We start from the raw sequence: 13,563 nt of genomic DNA, 5'->3' as shown, positions 1-13,563 counted from the left end.
AGTCTGTTGGCTTCACAAGGAGCAGGTGGCTGTGTGTGGGCATGCTCATGTACACATGTGTGTATGCACTCGTGCAACACACTCACCGGTATCTGGAGCAGCAGCCCACTGAGCCCACTGAGACGTCGGGCCACCGGTCCAGCTGAAGAGCTGCTGCCCCGAGGCCCCCGCCCTTGAGGAGGCAGTCCCAGGGTGGTGGCTGCAGGGTGTCAGGGCGGCTCGCACCCTCATCCCACACAGGCCTTGCCACAGCCCGATGACGTCATTGCAAGCTGCCCCAGGTGCTGTTGTCAACCCAGTTTACAAAAAATGACACTTCTGTGAAATGGGTCACCGCACGGAGGACCAAACCAGACTCACGGCTGTAGTGGTCGCTCTGCCTGTGGCTCAGCTCTTGGGCTCCCAGCCCAACAAGGCCGCCACTGCCTTCTTACACCCTGGGAGACCCCCCACTCAGGTGGGAAGCATGGCGGGTCGGGGTCAGCCCCCTCCTGGCTGGAGGTGCAGCTCTGTCTTTGAACCCACCAGGATGCGCCCCAGCGGCTCAGGCTGAGACAGTTAGCAGATGCAGTGGAGGGGCTGGCGTGTTGTGTCCCCCAACCCAGTTCGAAGACCCTTGGGGCCACTAAGGAGCCCTCCTGTCTACGTTCCCTCCTGCCCCACTCCCCTCCAAGCCTGGGGGGCAGGCTGTCTTCATAAGGAGGCTCCTGTCCCCAGCTCTGCTCCCATGTGGCCCCAGGTCCCAGTTCACATGGAAAAGCCAAGGGCAGAGTGGACCCGCCCTGAACCCAGGAGAGGCCATGGGGGCTGGGGTGGCTGCCTGCCACCTGCTGCCCCTTAGAGGCCATGGGCACAAGGTGGGGTGCAGGAGACAGCCCCCAGGAGAGCCGATGGTGTCCCTGGGTGAGGGTGGGTCTCCGTCTCCCCCCACGCTGGCCCCCGCAGACCCGGATGGCCTCCAGCGCCCTGCCCAAGGCCTGGGCTGCCCGCCCCGGGGGCATATTCCCCTTCATGGCCCCGGCCCCGCCCCCCAAGGGGCCTTCCCTTGCCCTGAGGGGCCTGTGACTCCGTACCCGCTTCCGTGGTGACCTGACACTCCCTGGAGGCCGCCTAGTGAGGACCCTGGATGGCTTGGTCTAATTCTTGCTCGAGTCCCCCCAGTGCGGGGGATTCTGCCCGCTGGACCTGTCTCTATGCGAAGGGTGGGGAAGGGGGCGGATGCCAGCGTCCCAGAGGGGGCCTCGCAGGCAAGCCCGCGGGGACATGTGCTCAGGGCGCCAGGCTGGGGCGACCCTTCGGAGCCCAGCGCCGCCGGTGGGGCCCAGACCCTTCGCTCAGCACAGAGTAGCTCCCCGGGGTGAACCAAACCCAGTGGGCGGGCGGGGAAAGTGGGGGTCGAAGAACGCGGGGGCTGATGCAGCCAGGAGAGGAGGGGTGGCCCCGCCCCCCGAGCTGTTCCCACCACCCCGTCCAAAGACCGGGCCTGGCGACGCGGATGCGCTCATAAGCGTTTATTGGGCTCCCGGAGCTGGGGAGGGCGGGCGGGGGGCCTGAGGACCACCCCCCTCCTTCGGGGGCTCCCCGGGCCGCGCTCCCAGGCCCTCAGGCCGGCGGAGGGGCCGGGCGGGTCCTCACGGAGTGCATCCTCCGGGGATTCCAGCCTCCACCGAGCCTGAGTCCCCGGCCGCAGGGAGGGAGCATCCGCACCCCGCGAGCGCCGGCTCCTAGGCGGAAGTGGAGGGACAGCAGGAAGAGGGCGACGCTCCGGAAGACTTGCCGGCACCTTTGGAACCTGGATGTTCACAGCGCAGGGGGGAGGAGACAAACGTGGAAGAGGCGGCGGTGATTGACGGTCCCGGAGCTCGGCCCGCGGGCGGCTGCGGCTCGGGCGCCACCTGGAGGCCGCTCCGGGCGCGGCGCCCCGACGTCCCCAGACCGGCGCGGCTGGGCGCTCCCGGGGTCCCGGGTTTGTGACCCCCACGGTGACCCGGGGGCCGGCTTCCGGCGGCCTATCTGAGCCAGCAGCGCGGGGCGGGCTCCCCCACCCCATCCTCCACACCCGCGAGGCGAGTCTTTCTGTTTCCTCGGACTTAAAGGAAAAAGGACAATTCTGAGACCATCATCTCTATTCTATCCGCTCAGCTTCCTGCGTCTCCCCGTTGGACCTCATAGAACCCCACAAGGAACACCGTGGTCCTGGAGGCAGGCTCACTCTTAACACGTGCTCACTGCGCAGGTGCGGGCCGGGGATGGGGTTCCCCCACCCAGGCCCCTCCCTCAAGCAGCTCACCGTCTGATGGTGGGGCAGTTCCCACAGGGGCAGCGACAGGGCCCCATCCGACCCCCTCTCCGCTGGCTGACTTTCCTGCAGGCAATCAAAGGTGCTAGAACGGATTTCTCTTTTAAAAACACCCCCGCGAGCTGAGGCCTCTGCATCTGTAACATAACCGCTGCCCTTGAAGGGCCAGCCACTCAGAGCCCCCCTGGTCCGCGGCCTGGCAGCACCGGGGGCTGGTCAGAAATGCAGGTGCTGGGGGGGGGGCCCGGACCTGCAGAGTCGGAATGGGCACTCAGTAGGCTAGACGGGGTGACCGCAGGTGGAGGCCCGCGTAGGGTCAAGAGAGCCAGTTGGGGCCTCGGGGAAGCTCCAACCTCAGCTGCCCTCCCAGATCTGTCCCCACAGTCCAGCCACACTCTGAACGCCAGACCTGGGCCTTCCCCGTCCAGGGCGCCCTGAGCCCCAAGTCCCAGTCCTACAGGCCCGTCCTCTGCCCCAGGTCTCCGGCACCCCCGTCCACACACACTCACGCGCTCCATGCAGACACACTGACCTTCCCCATGTCCCCCCACCAGTCCCAATACCTAGGCTGTGCTTCCAGCGCTCCGCCAGCCTGAGCTGGCCTTCCAGAAGCCACTCCCTCCAGGAAGCCCTGCTGGACCCTTCATCCGGATGGGGTGCTTCCTTTAGACTCCCCCATGCAGCACCGTCACCCTGCATTTTCACTGCCACCCTCTCCCCTACCTGTCCACGGCTGGCCCCGCCCAGCGCTGGGCACAGAAGAGGCACACAAACTATTCGGTAAATGAGTGAGTGAATGAGGAGGCTGGGGTTCAGAAAGGCTGAACAACTTCCCTCAGGCCACACAGCTCCTGAGGGCCAAGCAAGATTGGAGCCCAGATGTACCTGTCTGCAGGCCCCACCGCTAGCCCCCACGGCCTCCCTGCTGGATCACCCGCTGCCCGGAAAAGGACAGCACCTCCCCAACAGGCGCAGATAGGGAGAATGCCTTGCCCAAGGCCACACAGCGAACTTGAGCCACGGTTTACCCACGCTGGGCAACACTTGTAGAATACTGTTCTAAGCTTTCTACACGGATGCTCTCCCCACAACCCTCTGAGACAGGACCCCTCCACGGCGGGTCCCCAGCCACCTGCACAGGCTCCTCCTGCTCCTGCTCCTGCTCCTCGGCGTGGCCCTGAGTCCTGCGCTCTCGCCTTCTCGGGCCGGGCCAGCCTCTTGCCGGCCGAGTTGCGGGTTGTGTAGCTGTAGACGGAGGTGTAGCCCTGGCCGGTGAGCGGGCAGAAGCGGCGGGTGTGGGCGTGCTCGCGGGTGGCGCCGCACTGGGGGCACACGTAGTCTCGAAGGATGGGGCACAGCACCCGGCCCGCCTCGTCCTTGAGCACATGCGACTGGTAGATGGCACGGGACTCGCCGTTGTGTTTGCAGAAGGAGCACAGCCGCTCGGGAGCTGCTGAGGATTCCGGGGTGGGCCTCTGACCCCCTGGTCCTGGCACCGGTTCCGGCTGGGGGTCCACCCTGGTCTCCGGCTCCTCTTTCCCACGCAGAGCCCCCACCAGGCGTGCCAAACCCAGGTAGTCCGTCCACAGGTCGAAGGTGCCCATGGCTGGGCAGCGTGTGCCAGGCGGAGGAGCAGAGAGAGGAGACCCTGCCGGCCCAGAGTTTGTCCTCCTCCCCTTCCCCCACCCCGCCCTTCCCCTCTCTGGAGACCCGGAGTCTGGCTGTCAGTTCCCTTCTTATACCTCTGAGGGGTATGAAGGGGAGGAGCAGGCTGTGGGAGGGCCCTTACTGTCACAGGGGGCTTGCAGCTGCTCCCCAGTAAATGCACCTGCCGAGGGGGATGGATGCACGGTCTGCAGGGGTGGGCTGCGGGGGAGGGGGTACCGGGCCAGGCTGCAGGGGCACCCAAAATTTGGAGCCACACATCCCCCAAGAGGGCACTGAGAGGGCCACCCCCACCTACCCTCCCTGGAGGCGGCCTGCCACCCCTACCCCACAGGGTGAGGAGTGTGGAAGCCCCGCCCCAAAGACAAGTATCGTCCTAACCGGTAACTCAGTAACTTCTTTCTTCCTTCCCCTGGGCTGGGGGAGGGCCAGCAGCCCCTGCGCTCTTTGGGGAGGGGGCCGCTGCTGATGCTCTGGCTGTCTCTGGAAGGGGGATGGGGCCTGGCTCAAGGGTAGGGGACAAGGACCGGACTGAGGCCCCCAGTTCCCGTCCCCCTCAGGGGGCTTCCGCACCCATTGTCTCTGGAAGCCCACTGAATGGATGAGCAAACTGGGGATGAAGTCACCGGCCCCACAAAGAGCAGCCCAAAAGCCTGCCTCCCGTCCAGTCCCCTCCCAAGGCTGGGCCCCGGGCTGAGTCACCCAGGTGCACAGACCCGAAGGTGGACGGATCAGCCAGCACTGAGGTTCAAGGTGGACAAGAGGGCGCCAGGCAAGGAGGGAGAGGAAGCTGGGCCCCCTTGGACACTGAGAGACCACCCTGCACTGCCTATCCACCCCATTCATTCATTCACGAGCCCTTCACTGAGTCCGTTGACACGCTTTGTCAGCTGTCCAGCCCGACGCCATGACCCTCCCCACCAGCCCTCCAGGATTACTCCCCCGATCCAGCAGATGTCTCTGGGGTCCATCAGAATCCCAGGCACCAGCCCTCCCCAAGGGGTGAGAGGCGGCAGTCAGGGCAAGGCACAGGCTGAGTGGCTTTGCGGGGGGAGTCCAGGGTGGGTCCTGTCCCCCATCCCATTCCCCTCAGGCTGTGTCCAGCCCAGCCACAGTGACATTCATCCCCCGGTGGGTCTGGCCTCCGTCCTCACAACCCACCGACAACAATGAATGTTGATTGTGACCTTCGCTGTGGCCTAAGGGAGGGGATGTGCTCGGGATCCCCTGGCCGCACCCGATCTGGAAGGCGGGGAGCGCGCTGGGTGGACGGCAGTTCCAGGCCTCGAGGTCCACTCAACGGTCGATGGTTTGCCTGAGCTGCCCAAACTCACCGACAGGTTGAATGTTCCCCCAAGCCCTTGGCGACTTTCTGGGGGACCCGGAGTAGGGGGTGGGGTGTAGGGAACCAGACGGGGAGAGGGAGGAGAGGGGACGGAGGGAGGGAGGGACCTATGGGCTCATTAAGTCAGCGGTTATTAGGTACCAACTCTGCAAGACCCGGAAAAGGCAGGAGGCAGATATGAGTAATGAGAACAGAAGACAGTGATGTTGCCTTTGCTACAAAGATGCAGCCGTCCTGGCGGCTGGGCTGCTTCTTCAGTTACTGGGGTAGCCCTCCAAACAGCCCCTGGAAAGTGCAGATCACTCCCATTTGTCACTTTGGGAGACTGAGGCCAGACGGCACCACTCTCTGGGAGGCGGAGGAAGGATTCCTAGTGGCCCCAAGATGTCTGGCTGCCCGGGGTTCTGGCCCCGGGGTATGGGGTATCGGCCAGAGAGATAAACAAGTCATTTTAATACAATGTAATACCTTTTGCGAGCTCCTCTGTGTTCCGGGCCCAATGGTCCATGAATCACAACAGCCCTGGGGGCGGCTGGGGGGCTCAGAGTCTCCACTTTTTGCAAATGCTGGGAAGCAGTGGGGCCAGAGGGACTGCTGCCAGGCCCTGCCCGCGGGTCACTTGCCCACTGGGTGGGGAGAAGCAAGAGGACCGGAGCGACACTCCGGCTGGCCCACCTGCAGGTCTTGAGGTATCTGAACTCAGGCCCCTCTGGGTCAGCGCCCAAGCGCACGGCCATCGCGGCTGCCTGGCCCGGATGTGGGGGTGCAGGGTCGCTCACCCTCCAGCCTCAAAAGAGGCTGTGGCAAGATGTCGCCCCTCCCCACTTCTCCATTCCTCCCTCCTGGGCCGCGAAGTTGTGCGCCTCCCTCAGGTGCCCCCAAGCACAGTCTCAGGGGAGGCCGCCCCTGACCTGGGCCTGGGGACCTGAAGGACGGCCTGGAGGGGCCTTCCAATTTCCAATTACCAGTCCCCTCCCATTTCACTGAGGGGAATACTGAGCCCCAGAGGGCCCCTTGGCATAACCCTAAGGAGGATCAAGGACCCCAAGTGTGCTGAGCTCGAGTGAACCCCAAAACATCCCTCGCGGAGGTGGCCTGAGCCAACACAGCCCCCAGAGTCCTGGCCCCCCAAAGCCCACCCACTGTTTTTTTTGTTTTTGCTGAGGAAGATTGGCGGAGCTAACATCCGTGCCCATCTTCCTCTATTTTATATGTGGGATGCCGCCTTGGCGTGGCTTGATAAGCGGTGCGTAGATCCGTGCCAGGATCCGAACCTGTGAACCCCGGGGCACCCAAGCGAACTTAACTGCTGCACAGCCAGGGGCCCAAGCCCACCCACTTCTGGCCCCTCCCTCTAAAGCTCGTCCCCAAACTCAACCCCCATCAGCCTTGCCCCCTAAGCCAGTCCTCAAAGAGCCCGGCTCCCCTGAGGCCTGCCCGGGGTCCCCGCCTCAGAGCCCACCCCTGCTGGCACCCCACTCCCACTCCTGCCGGCTCTGGGAGCGCCGAGGACACCGAGCCTGGCCCCAGACCCTCCTCTGAAGCCTGCAGCCCGGACCCCCAGGGACAGAGTCCCCATGGCCGCCCGCATGGAGCCCAGGCCCCCTGAGGTCCACTCGGATGGGACCTGACCCCAAACCGGACTCCCCAGAGCCTGACCCCTGCCAGGCACGCCCCCATGAAATTCCCCACCTCCTGAAGCCCTTCCCCGGAGCCCGCCCTCGGCTGCCAGGCGGGTCGACCCGCTCCCCCCCCCCCCCCCCCCCCCCCCCCCCCCCGTAGGCGCTCTGGGTGGGGCACCCTCCTCGTGGTCCACCCACTGGCCAGCGGGGCCCTGGGGGCGCGGGGCTGCACCGCCACAGGGTAGGCAGGCTCCTCCGGGGGAAGAGTGTGGGCTCTCCTGCCTTGAGGATGGTCGTCTTAACCAAGAGAATGTCTAGGGGTCTGGGGGCGGGGTTGGGAGAGCAGAGGTCTTGCTACTACTAATAATAACGCTTTCCATACATCGCCCTATTATTAGGATCCCATTTTTTCAATGAGGAAGGTGAGACTCAGAGTTCGGACCACAGTCTCCCAGCAGCTTTGTTCTCATCAACGGAGCTAGAATGTGGGGCCATCAGGCACGGGGCGCTCTGGCTGCAGTGGGGGGGCTCCCCAAAACACCCCTCCCCTCTGTGCCTCCTCTCTGCTGGGTCCTGGAGGACTCTGACCTTGACCTACCAGGGTGGAGGTCCGGGTGAGGGGTCTCCCTAGGACAGGGGCAGCCAGGAGGGCGGGGTGAGGGTGAGGCCTCGAGGGGGCCACCCCGGGTCTGACTGTGGCCCTTTGTCTGCGCTGTCTGCACAGGCTCCCTGCCCTTGGTGTCTGTCTGCCTGTCCCCTCCAGGTCCGGGGCTTGCCAGGGGCGCCTCTGGCCTGTCTGGTCTTACCGTCTGGACTCGGGGCCCTTGAGGGGGTGGAGAGGGAGGGCCCCACCCCCGCGTCCTGAGGCCTCCTGGAGGGCTGAGCCTACCACTGACTGAAGCCCAGCAGGGCGCAGGTGGTCCTCAGTCCCTCGGATGCCCCCTGCCCCCACCCCGCAGCTGAGAGGGTCTGTCTGGGCAGGGTGAGTGGGGTGAGGGGAGCCTTCCAGAAGCCACATGCACCCAGGGCGTCCCAACCCTCACCGTGAGCTCTAGGAAGGCAGGGCAGCTGGCCTGGGCCTGGGGTCCAGGCGGAGGTGAGAGGTCCTGGGGGAGCCAGATGGGCAGGCGATGGCCGGATGGAGCAGCTCTGGCGTCAAGTTGAAGAAGAAGGCGGGAGGCAGGCGGAGGCCAGAGGTGCGAGCTTCCAGGGTGCCTGGCGGCCTGTGCCTCTATGTATGCCTGTGTGTGTGTGTCCCTACGTGTGTGTCCAGGCGTGCATTCCTGTGTGTCCCAGTGTGCATATGTCTGTGTGTGTGCCCTTGTGTGTCCCAGTGTGCATATGTCTCTATGTGTGTGCCCTTGTGTATCCCAGTGTGCATATGTCTCTGTGTGTGCCCTTGTGTGTCCCAGTGAGCATGTCTCTTGTGTGTGTCCCAGTGCGCATGTCTCTGTGTGTGCCCTTGTGTGTCCCAGTGCGCATGTCTCTGTGTGTGTGCCCTTGTGTATCCCACTGCGCATATGTCTGTGTGTGTGCCCTTGTGTGTCCCAGTGTGCATATGTCTCTGTGCATGTGCCCCGTGTGTCCCAGTGCGCATGTCTCTGTGTGTGTGCCCTTGTGTGTCCCAGTATGCATGTCTCTGTTGTATCCCAGTGTGCATATGTCTCTGTGCATGTGCCCCTGTGTGTCCCAGTGCGCATGTCTCTGTGTGTGTGCCCTTGTGTGTCCCAATGTGCATGTCTCTGTGTGTCCCAGTGCGCATGTCTCTGTGCCTGTGCCCATGTGTGTGTCCCAGTGCATATGTCTCTGTGCGTGTGTCCCAGTGCGCATGTCTCTGTGCCTGTGCCCATGTGTGTGTCCCAGTGCGCATATGTCTCTCTGCGTGTGCCCCTGTGTGTGTCCCAGTGCACATATGTCTCTGTGTGCATGAACTTGGGGCAGACACGGGGTGGAGTTGGTCATGGCCTGGCAGACAGAGCCCATTGCTGGCGTGCAGCGACACTGCATATGAGGGTCCCGACATGGGGTCCTGTTGATGGCTCAGGCTGTCTAGACTGGCAGGGGAGGGTCCTCATGGCCAGGACACCTGTGTGGCTCTCAAGTTTCCACCCCGCCCTCCCCAGTCTCCCCAGCTTCCTCCCCAGCTGCTGGCCTTTCAGGCAGGGTCCTCAGACAAGGGGCTCCCCTGTCCCACCCAGACCTGAGGGCAGCCAGCGGGCCGCAGCCTGGGCCTCCTTCCCATGCCCCCCAGATGTTGGGTCAGAGCTGCTCCAGGGTTGAGTTGGGGGTCGTGGGGGGCCTGGAGCAGGTTGATGGGACCTCAGACCCTTCTGCGGAGGCTCGTGTTGCAGGGCGCCCCAGGTCTGGGCCTGGGTGGACCCGTCTGCAAAAGCACAGACAGCAGCTGCCTGTGGGCCTGTTACTGTGGGCTATGGGGGGCTTGGGGCCCGAGCTACTCTGGTGGGCTATTTGGGGCGTTCCCGGGGGGCCGTAAGCCCAGGTGGGTGTGTGCTCCTGTGGGCGCTGTCTCCGTGTCAGGTGCCTGTGCGTGTCTGCGCCCCCGTGGGCTTCTGTTTGTGTGGCTGCAGAGGGACTGCGGGTGTGCGTCAGGGGGACTGTGGGGAATGGCAGGTTGCTGTGTGAGCCAGTGCACGTGGGTGTCTGGCGTCTGTCAGTGTCACTGTGGGTGCCTGGCGTCTGCTTGTCATCGATTATGGCCGCCCCCTCACTAAAATGTCAGCCCCAGGAGGGCAGGGATCCCATCCCGTGTCCCCAGAGCTAGAGCAGCGCCTGGTCCGTGACAGATGCTCAGGGAACAACTGGTGGGTTTGTGGGTGTTCGGTGACTGTGCATCTCTGCAGGTCCCTGTGTCATTTTCCTGTGGGTTTGTGTGCCGCTGTGCTTCTGCCATTGTGTCTGATGTGTATCGGTATTATTGTAGGGGTCCATGTGTATAATTTAGTGTTGGGGTGGGTGACTGTGGGTGTAGATACCACTGGAGCGTTCCTATCTGTTTGGGGGTGACAAGGTCATAACGTGTGTCTAGGAGGATCAGTTTTACCGGTGCAACCATGTGTCAGCCTGTGCAGCCGTATTACTGTGCGTATGTCAAGATTCCTATGACCCGATGGCAGTGTTTGTGAAGGGTTTGTGCCAGCTGTGTGTGTCTGTCAGGTTGAGTGAGCGCCCGCAGGCGGCTGTGGGTGTGTCCTTGCTTGGGCGGGCACAAGGGTGTCTATGTGCGGGCGTCTGCGTTCTTGTGGAGAATGGTGTCTGTGTGTACTTGTGTCGGGGCATTAACACACCTGTGGTTGTCACGGTGACTCTGGGTGACAGCCTGTGGTGCTGCAAGGCGGTGAGCATCCTCGTGTGTGTGTGTGTGTGTGTGTGTGTGTGTGTGTGTGCAGTGGAGAACTGTGTGTGTGTCGGTGTTAGATGCGAGGCTGTAGCCACCATTGCTGGCGGCTGCATTTTCCATGTGGCAGTGTTCTCCCGGCCCTGGATGTCCGCGTCATTGTGGGTGATGTGTGTGCCCACGTGGCAGTGTTATTGTGGGTGACTGTGTGTGCATGTGTGTATCGGCGCTCCTGCAGGCCATGTGAGTAATAACGGGGCCATGTCTGTCCGGTGGAGTGTGTGAATTTGGGGGTCTTCATCAGCGATTTGGGACTCTTAACTGCTGCTCTGTACCCGGTGTCTGCCAGCAGTCCAGGCCGCTGGGATCGGTCAGGAAGGGTGGCGGAGGGAGCTGAAGCGCCGGGGGGTACTTCTCAGCTCCCATTAACCAGTGAGGGGGTCTTCTCCATGCTCCCACCCCCGGATGCCCTCCAGGGTAGGCCCCTGTGAAAGGCGCCCTCTTTAAAAGGGCTCCCGGGGCAGCGGGACTCCGGCCCGTTTCGGAGGGCGCGTGCCTGTCACCGGACCTCGGCCCAGCAGAGACCCTGCAGCCGCTGCTGGTAAGACGGGCCTGCGGAGGGCGCCGGGGCCGCAGCCAGGCCCCAGCACAGACCCCGCAGGCCCGCGCGCCCGTGAACTTGGCCCGGGCGCCTTCCCGGACGCGCGCGCCGCCACCGCCGCCCCTCCCAGCCCCGGGCCCGGCGTCCCGGGCCCGGGGTCCCCGCCCGCCCCGCGCCCCGAGAACAAAGCTCGCGGCCCCGCCCCGCCCCGCCGCCGCCGCCGCCGCCGCCGCCGCCGCCCCCGCCCCGGCCCGGGAACCTGCGGGCCGGTGCCATGGGGGCCGGTCCTCCCGGCCCCCCTTCCCGGGGACCGCGAGCCGCAGCGATGCCGCTGGGCCTCCCCGCCCCCGTCCCTCCCCTGCCCTCCCCTCCCCTGCCCTCTCCTCCCCTCCTCTCCCCTGCCCTCTCCTCCCCTCCTCTCGCCGCAACAATGGAGGGCCGGGCTGCAGAGGCCGGGCGCAGCCCCCGGGCGCGAGCAGGTGCGCGGGGGGCTGAGGCCGCTCCCGCCGCCGCGCCCCTCCCCGCCCGCGGCCCCCGGCCGCCCGACGCCCGCGCTCACCTCCTTAGGGGCCGCCGCCGCGTTTCCCCTCTTCTTGCCACAACCCGCCCGGAAAAGCCCCCCGAGCCGAGGCGCCCGCACGGGAAATTGCATTTCGGCGGCTCCGGGGCTGGGCGGGGGCTCCCCAGGCCGCGGGCAGGGGGAGGGGGCCGCGGGGCTCCGGCGCCGGCTCGAACCCGCGGCCGCCGCCTCCCGCCCGCCTGTCTGTCTCGGTGACGTGCCCGCGCTCCCCGCCGCCGCCGCCCCCTCCCTCCTCCGCGCTCCGTGTCGGGTGGGGGGTCCAGCCGGCCTCGTGCGCCCCCAGGCCTCCCGCCAGGCACACCGGGACGCACGCGGGGATGCCCACGGGGCGCCAGGTCGCAGCTCCCGGGGCCCGCGCGGGGGACACGGGGGCGCGAGCGGGCACACGCAGGGACCCGGACGCACGTAGACCTCAAAGGCGCACCCGGAGCACACGCGCACAAAGGCCCGCGGACCAGAAACACAGGGAAGGGTGTGCAAGGGGCTTCCAGACACACACCTATGGGAGGGAATGGCGGGACACGCAGGAGCACTGGGCCACCAGCCATAGGAGGATGCCCGTTAAAACCGAGCTACACACATAGGGACACCAGGGGCACATAGACATGCAACATACAGATACCACATGCACTGGGCAAGAGGCATGTCCTCAGGGCTGAAATAGAGAGAGAGAGGAGCCCAGGGACACACACAGGACACACACATACACAGATGCACGGGGACGGCCACAGAACACACACTCACACACTTAGAGACAAGCCCAGGGGCGCACACACACACATACAACATACACATACATACCTCCTCACCCACCCGGTGCACAGTGGTGGGAACAGCCCGACACACATGGAGATCTACGAGGACACAACACACGGATATAAGCACAGAGCACGAACACGCCCGTCGAGACATGCCGCGCATGCAGTCTCAGAGGCACATGCAGACACGAAGTTCACAGACACACGAATACACGCACCCTCGCTCGTGTGCGAAGGGCAGACATGGAAATCACAGAGCCAAGACCCACCCCCACAGAAGCCCGGGGGCAGGTGCCCAGGACTCCAGGGCTCCACGGGACACCCAGGAAATACAGGGACACCTGGGGACATGTGTACCTGGGCCCATCTGGCGTGGGCACACACGCAGGCCAGGTGCACAGGCCACACACAGGAGGCAACCTCCAAAGTTGTGCACAGCCTGGGGCTGCCCTCCTCTCCCAGAGATGCTGGCGTGGAGCCCCATATTCACACACACACACAGCCCCTGCCTGCGGCCACCGTGCTGGCAGAGGGAGGTCACCTCAGGGCAGACCCTCGCCCAGGAGGCATCCCATTGGCTGGGGCTGGGCTGCCAGACTTCTCCTTCCGTGCACTCGTTCCCCACCCTAGTCTGACGGGACGGGGAGAAGCATTTGAGTCCCCTCACCCCAAGCCCAGGCCTTAACCGTAGGGGGGCTGTGGCCCCGGGACACCTGACCATGCTCCTCCCCTGCCATGCCCTCCCCACAGTCCTGCCTCAGTTTCTCCTTCACAGGTCCACTTCCCTCATACCTTCCCCCTTCCTTCAGGTCTCAGCCCAGAAAGCCAAGCTCCAGCTGGCCCAGGAGGGTCGATGGACCCCAGGACCCCCAGAAACTACTGGGGTCCTGCCCTACTCTATACAGAACTTCCCCCAGCTGGGGGGTCATGCTCTGGGGCTGGCGTGCAAGGAAGAGGATGCGCCTAAGTAGTAATCGGGCTCCGCGGTGGGGTCAGCTGTGTTGATGTCCCTCCGTTTCTGGCTGAAAAGGGGGAGGGGCTTGCTCCAGACTATACAGCAGTGATTCGTTCATTCTTTCCTTCGTTCCCAGTCATCTCAGACTCTTGCCAGCAAAACCAATGAAGTGAATATTGTCCTTTTTACACACGGGCATCTGAGGCCCAGAGGAGGCTGCCGCTTGCCCGAGGTGGCACAGCCTGGGAGCGGCAGAGCCCGGATCCCGGCCAGGCCTTGCTGGTCTCCTTCCCTCCAGGCGGCCTGAAGGAGCGCTCCAGCCAGCTCCCCTGCCTGCGAGGTTCCCGCGGCCCCCAGCAGGGGGCAGCAGACCCAAGCCCCTC

The 13,563-nt window shown here is 64.7% G+C and overlaps 1 protein-coding gene across 2 annotated transcripts; it reads right to left on the bottom strand.

Annotated features, from left to right (window-relative positions):
• Positions 1–1,591: 1,591 nt before the first annotated feature.
• On the bottom strand, positions 1,592–11,583 carry NANOS3 (nanos C2HC-type zinc finger 3). Of its 2 annotated transcripts, XR_011496216.1 has the most exons (3): positions 11,447–11,583; positions 2,291–2,365; positions 1,678–1,792 (listed from the first exon to the last, which is right to left on the bottom strand). XR_011496216.1 is itself a non-coding variant. In XM_070492205.1 (2 exons), the coding sequence occupies exons 1-2, from the start codon at positions 3,901–3,903 to the stop codon at positions 1,725–1,727; spliced, it is 540 nt and encodes a 179-aa protein (XP_070348306.1). In that variant the 5' UTR covers positions 3,904–3,936; the 3' UTR covers positions 1,592–1,724. The 2 variants fall into 2 exon arrangements, 1 of the variants encoding a protein (XP_070348306.1); XM_070492205.1 differs by lacking the exons at positions 2,291–2,365; positions 11,447–11,583 and adding an exon at positions 3,432–3,936 and having other exon boundaries at positions 1,592–1,792.
• Positions 11,584–13,563: the final 1,980 nt, after the last annotated feature.

The sequence above is a fragment of the Equus asinus genome, chromosome 20 (genome assembly GCF_041296235.1).
Source record: "Equus asinus isolate D_3611 breed Donkey chromosome 20, EquAss-T2T_v2, whole genome shotgun sequence".
NCBI lineage: Eukaryota > Metazoa > Chordata > Mammalia > Perissodactyla > Equidae > Equus > Equus asinus.
The sequence above is the reverse complement of the archived record's forward strand: the minus strand, read 5'-3'. Positions and strand labels throughout refer to the sequence as shown.

What these genes read in the sequence shown, in the direction of transcription:
- NANOS3 (XM_070492205.1), bottom strand. Translation starts at nt 3,903, where the DNA reads ATGGGCACCTTCGACCTGTGGACGGACTACCTGGGTTTGGCACGCCTG. An exon ending in AGCAGGAGGAGCCTGTGCAG is followed by an intron (nt 1,793 to 3,431) that starts GTGGCTGGGGAC and finishes GTGAACATCCAG; the next exon opens with GTTCCAAAGGTGCCGGCAAG.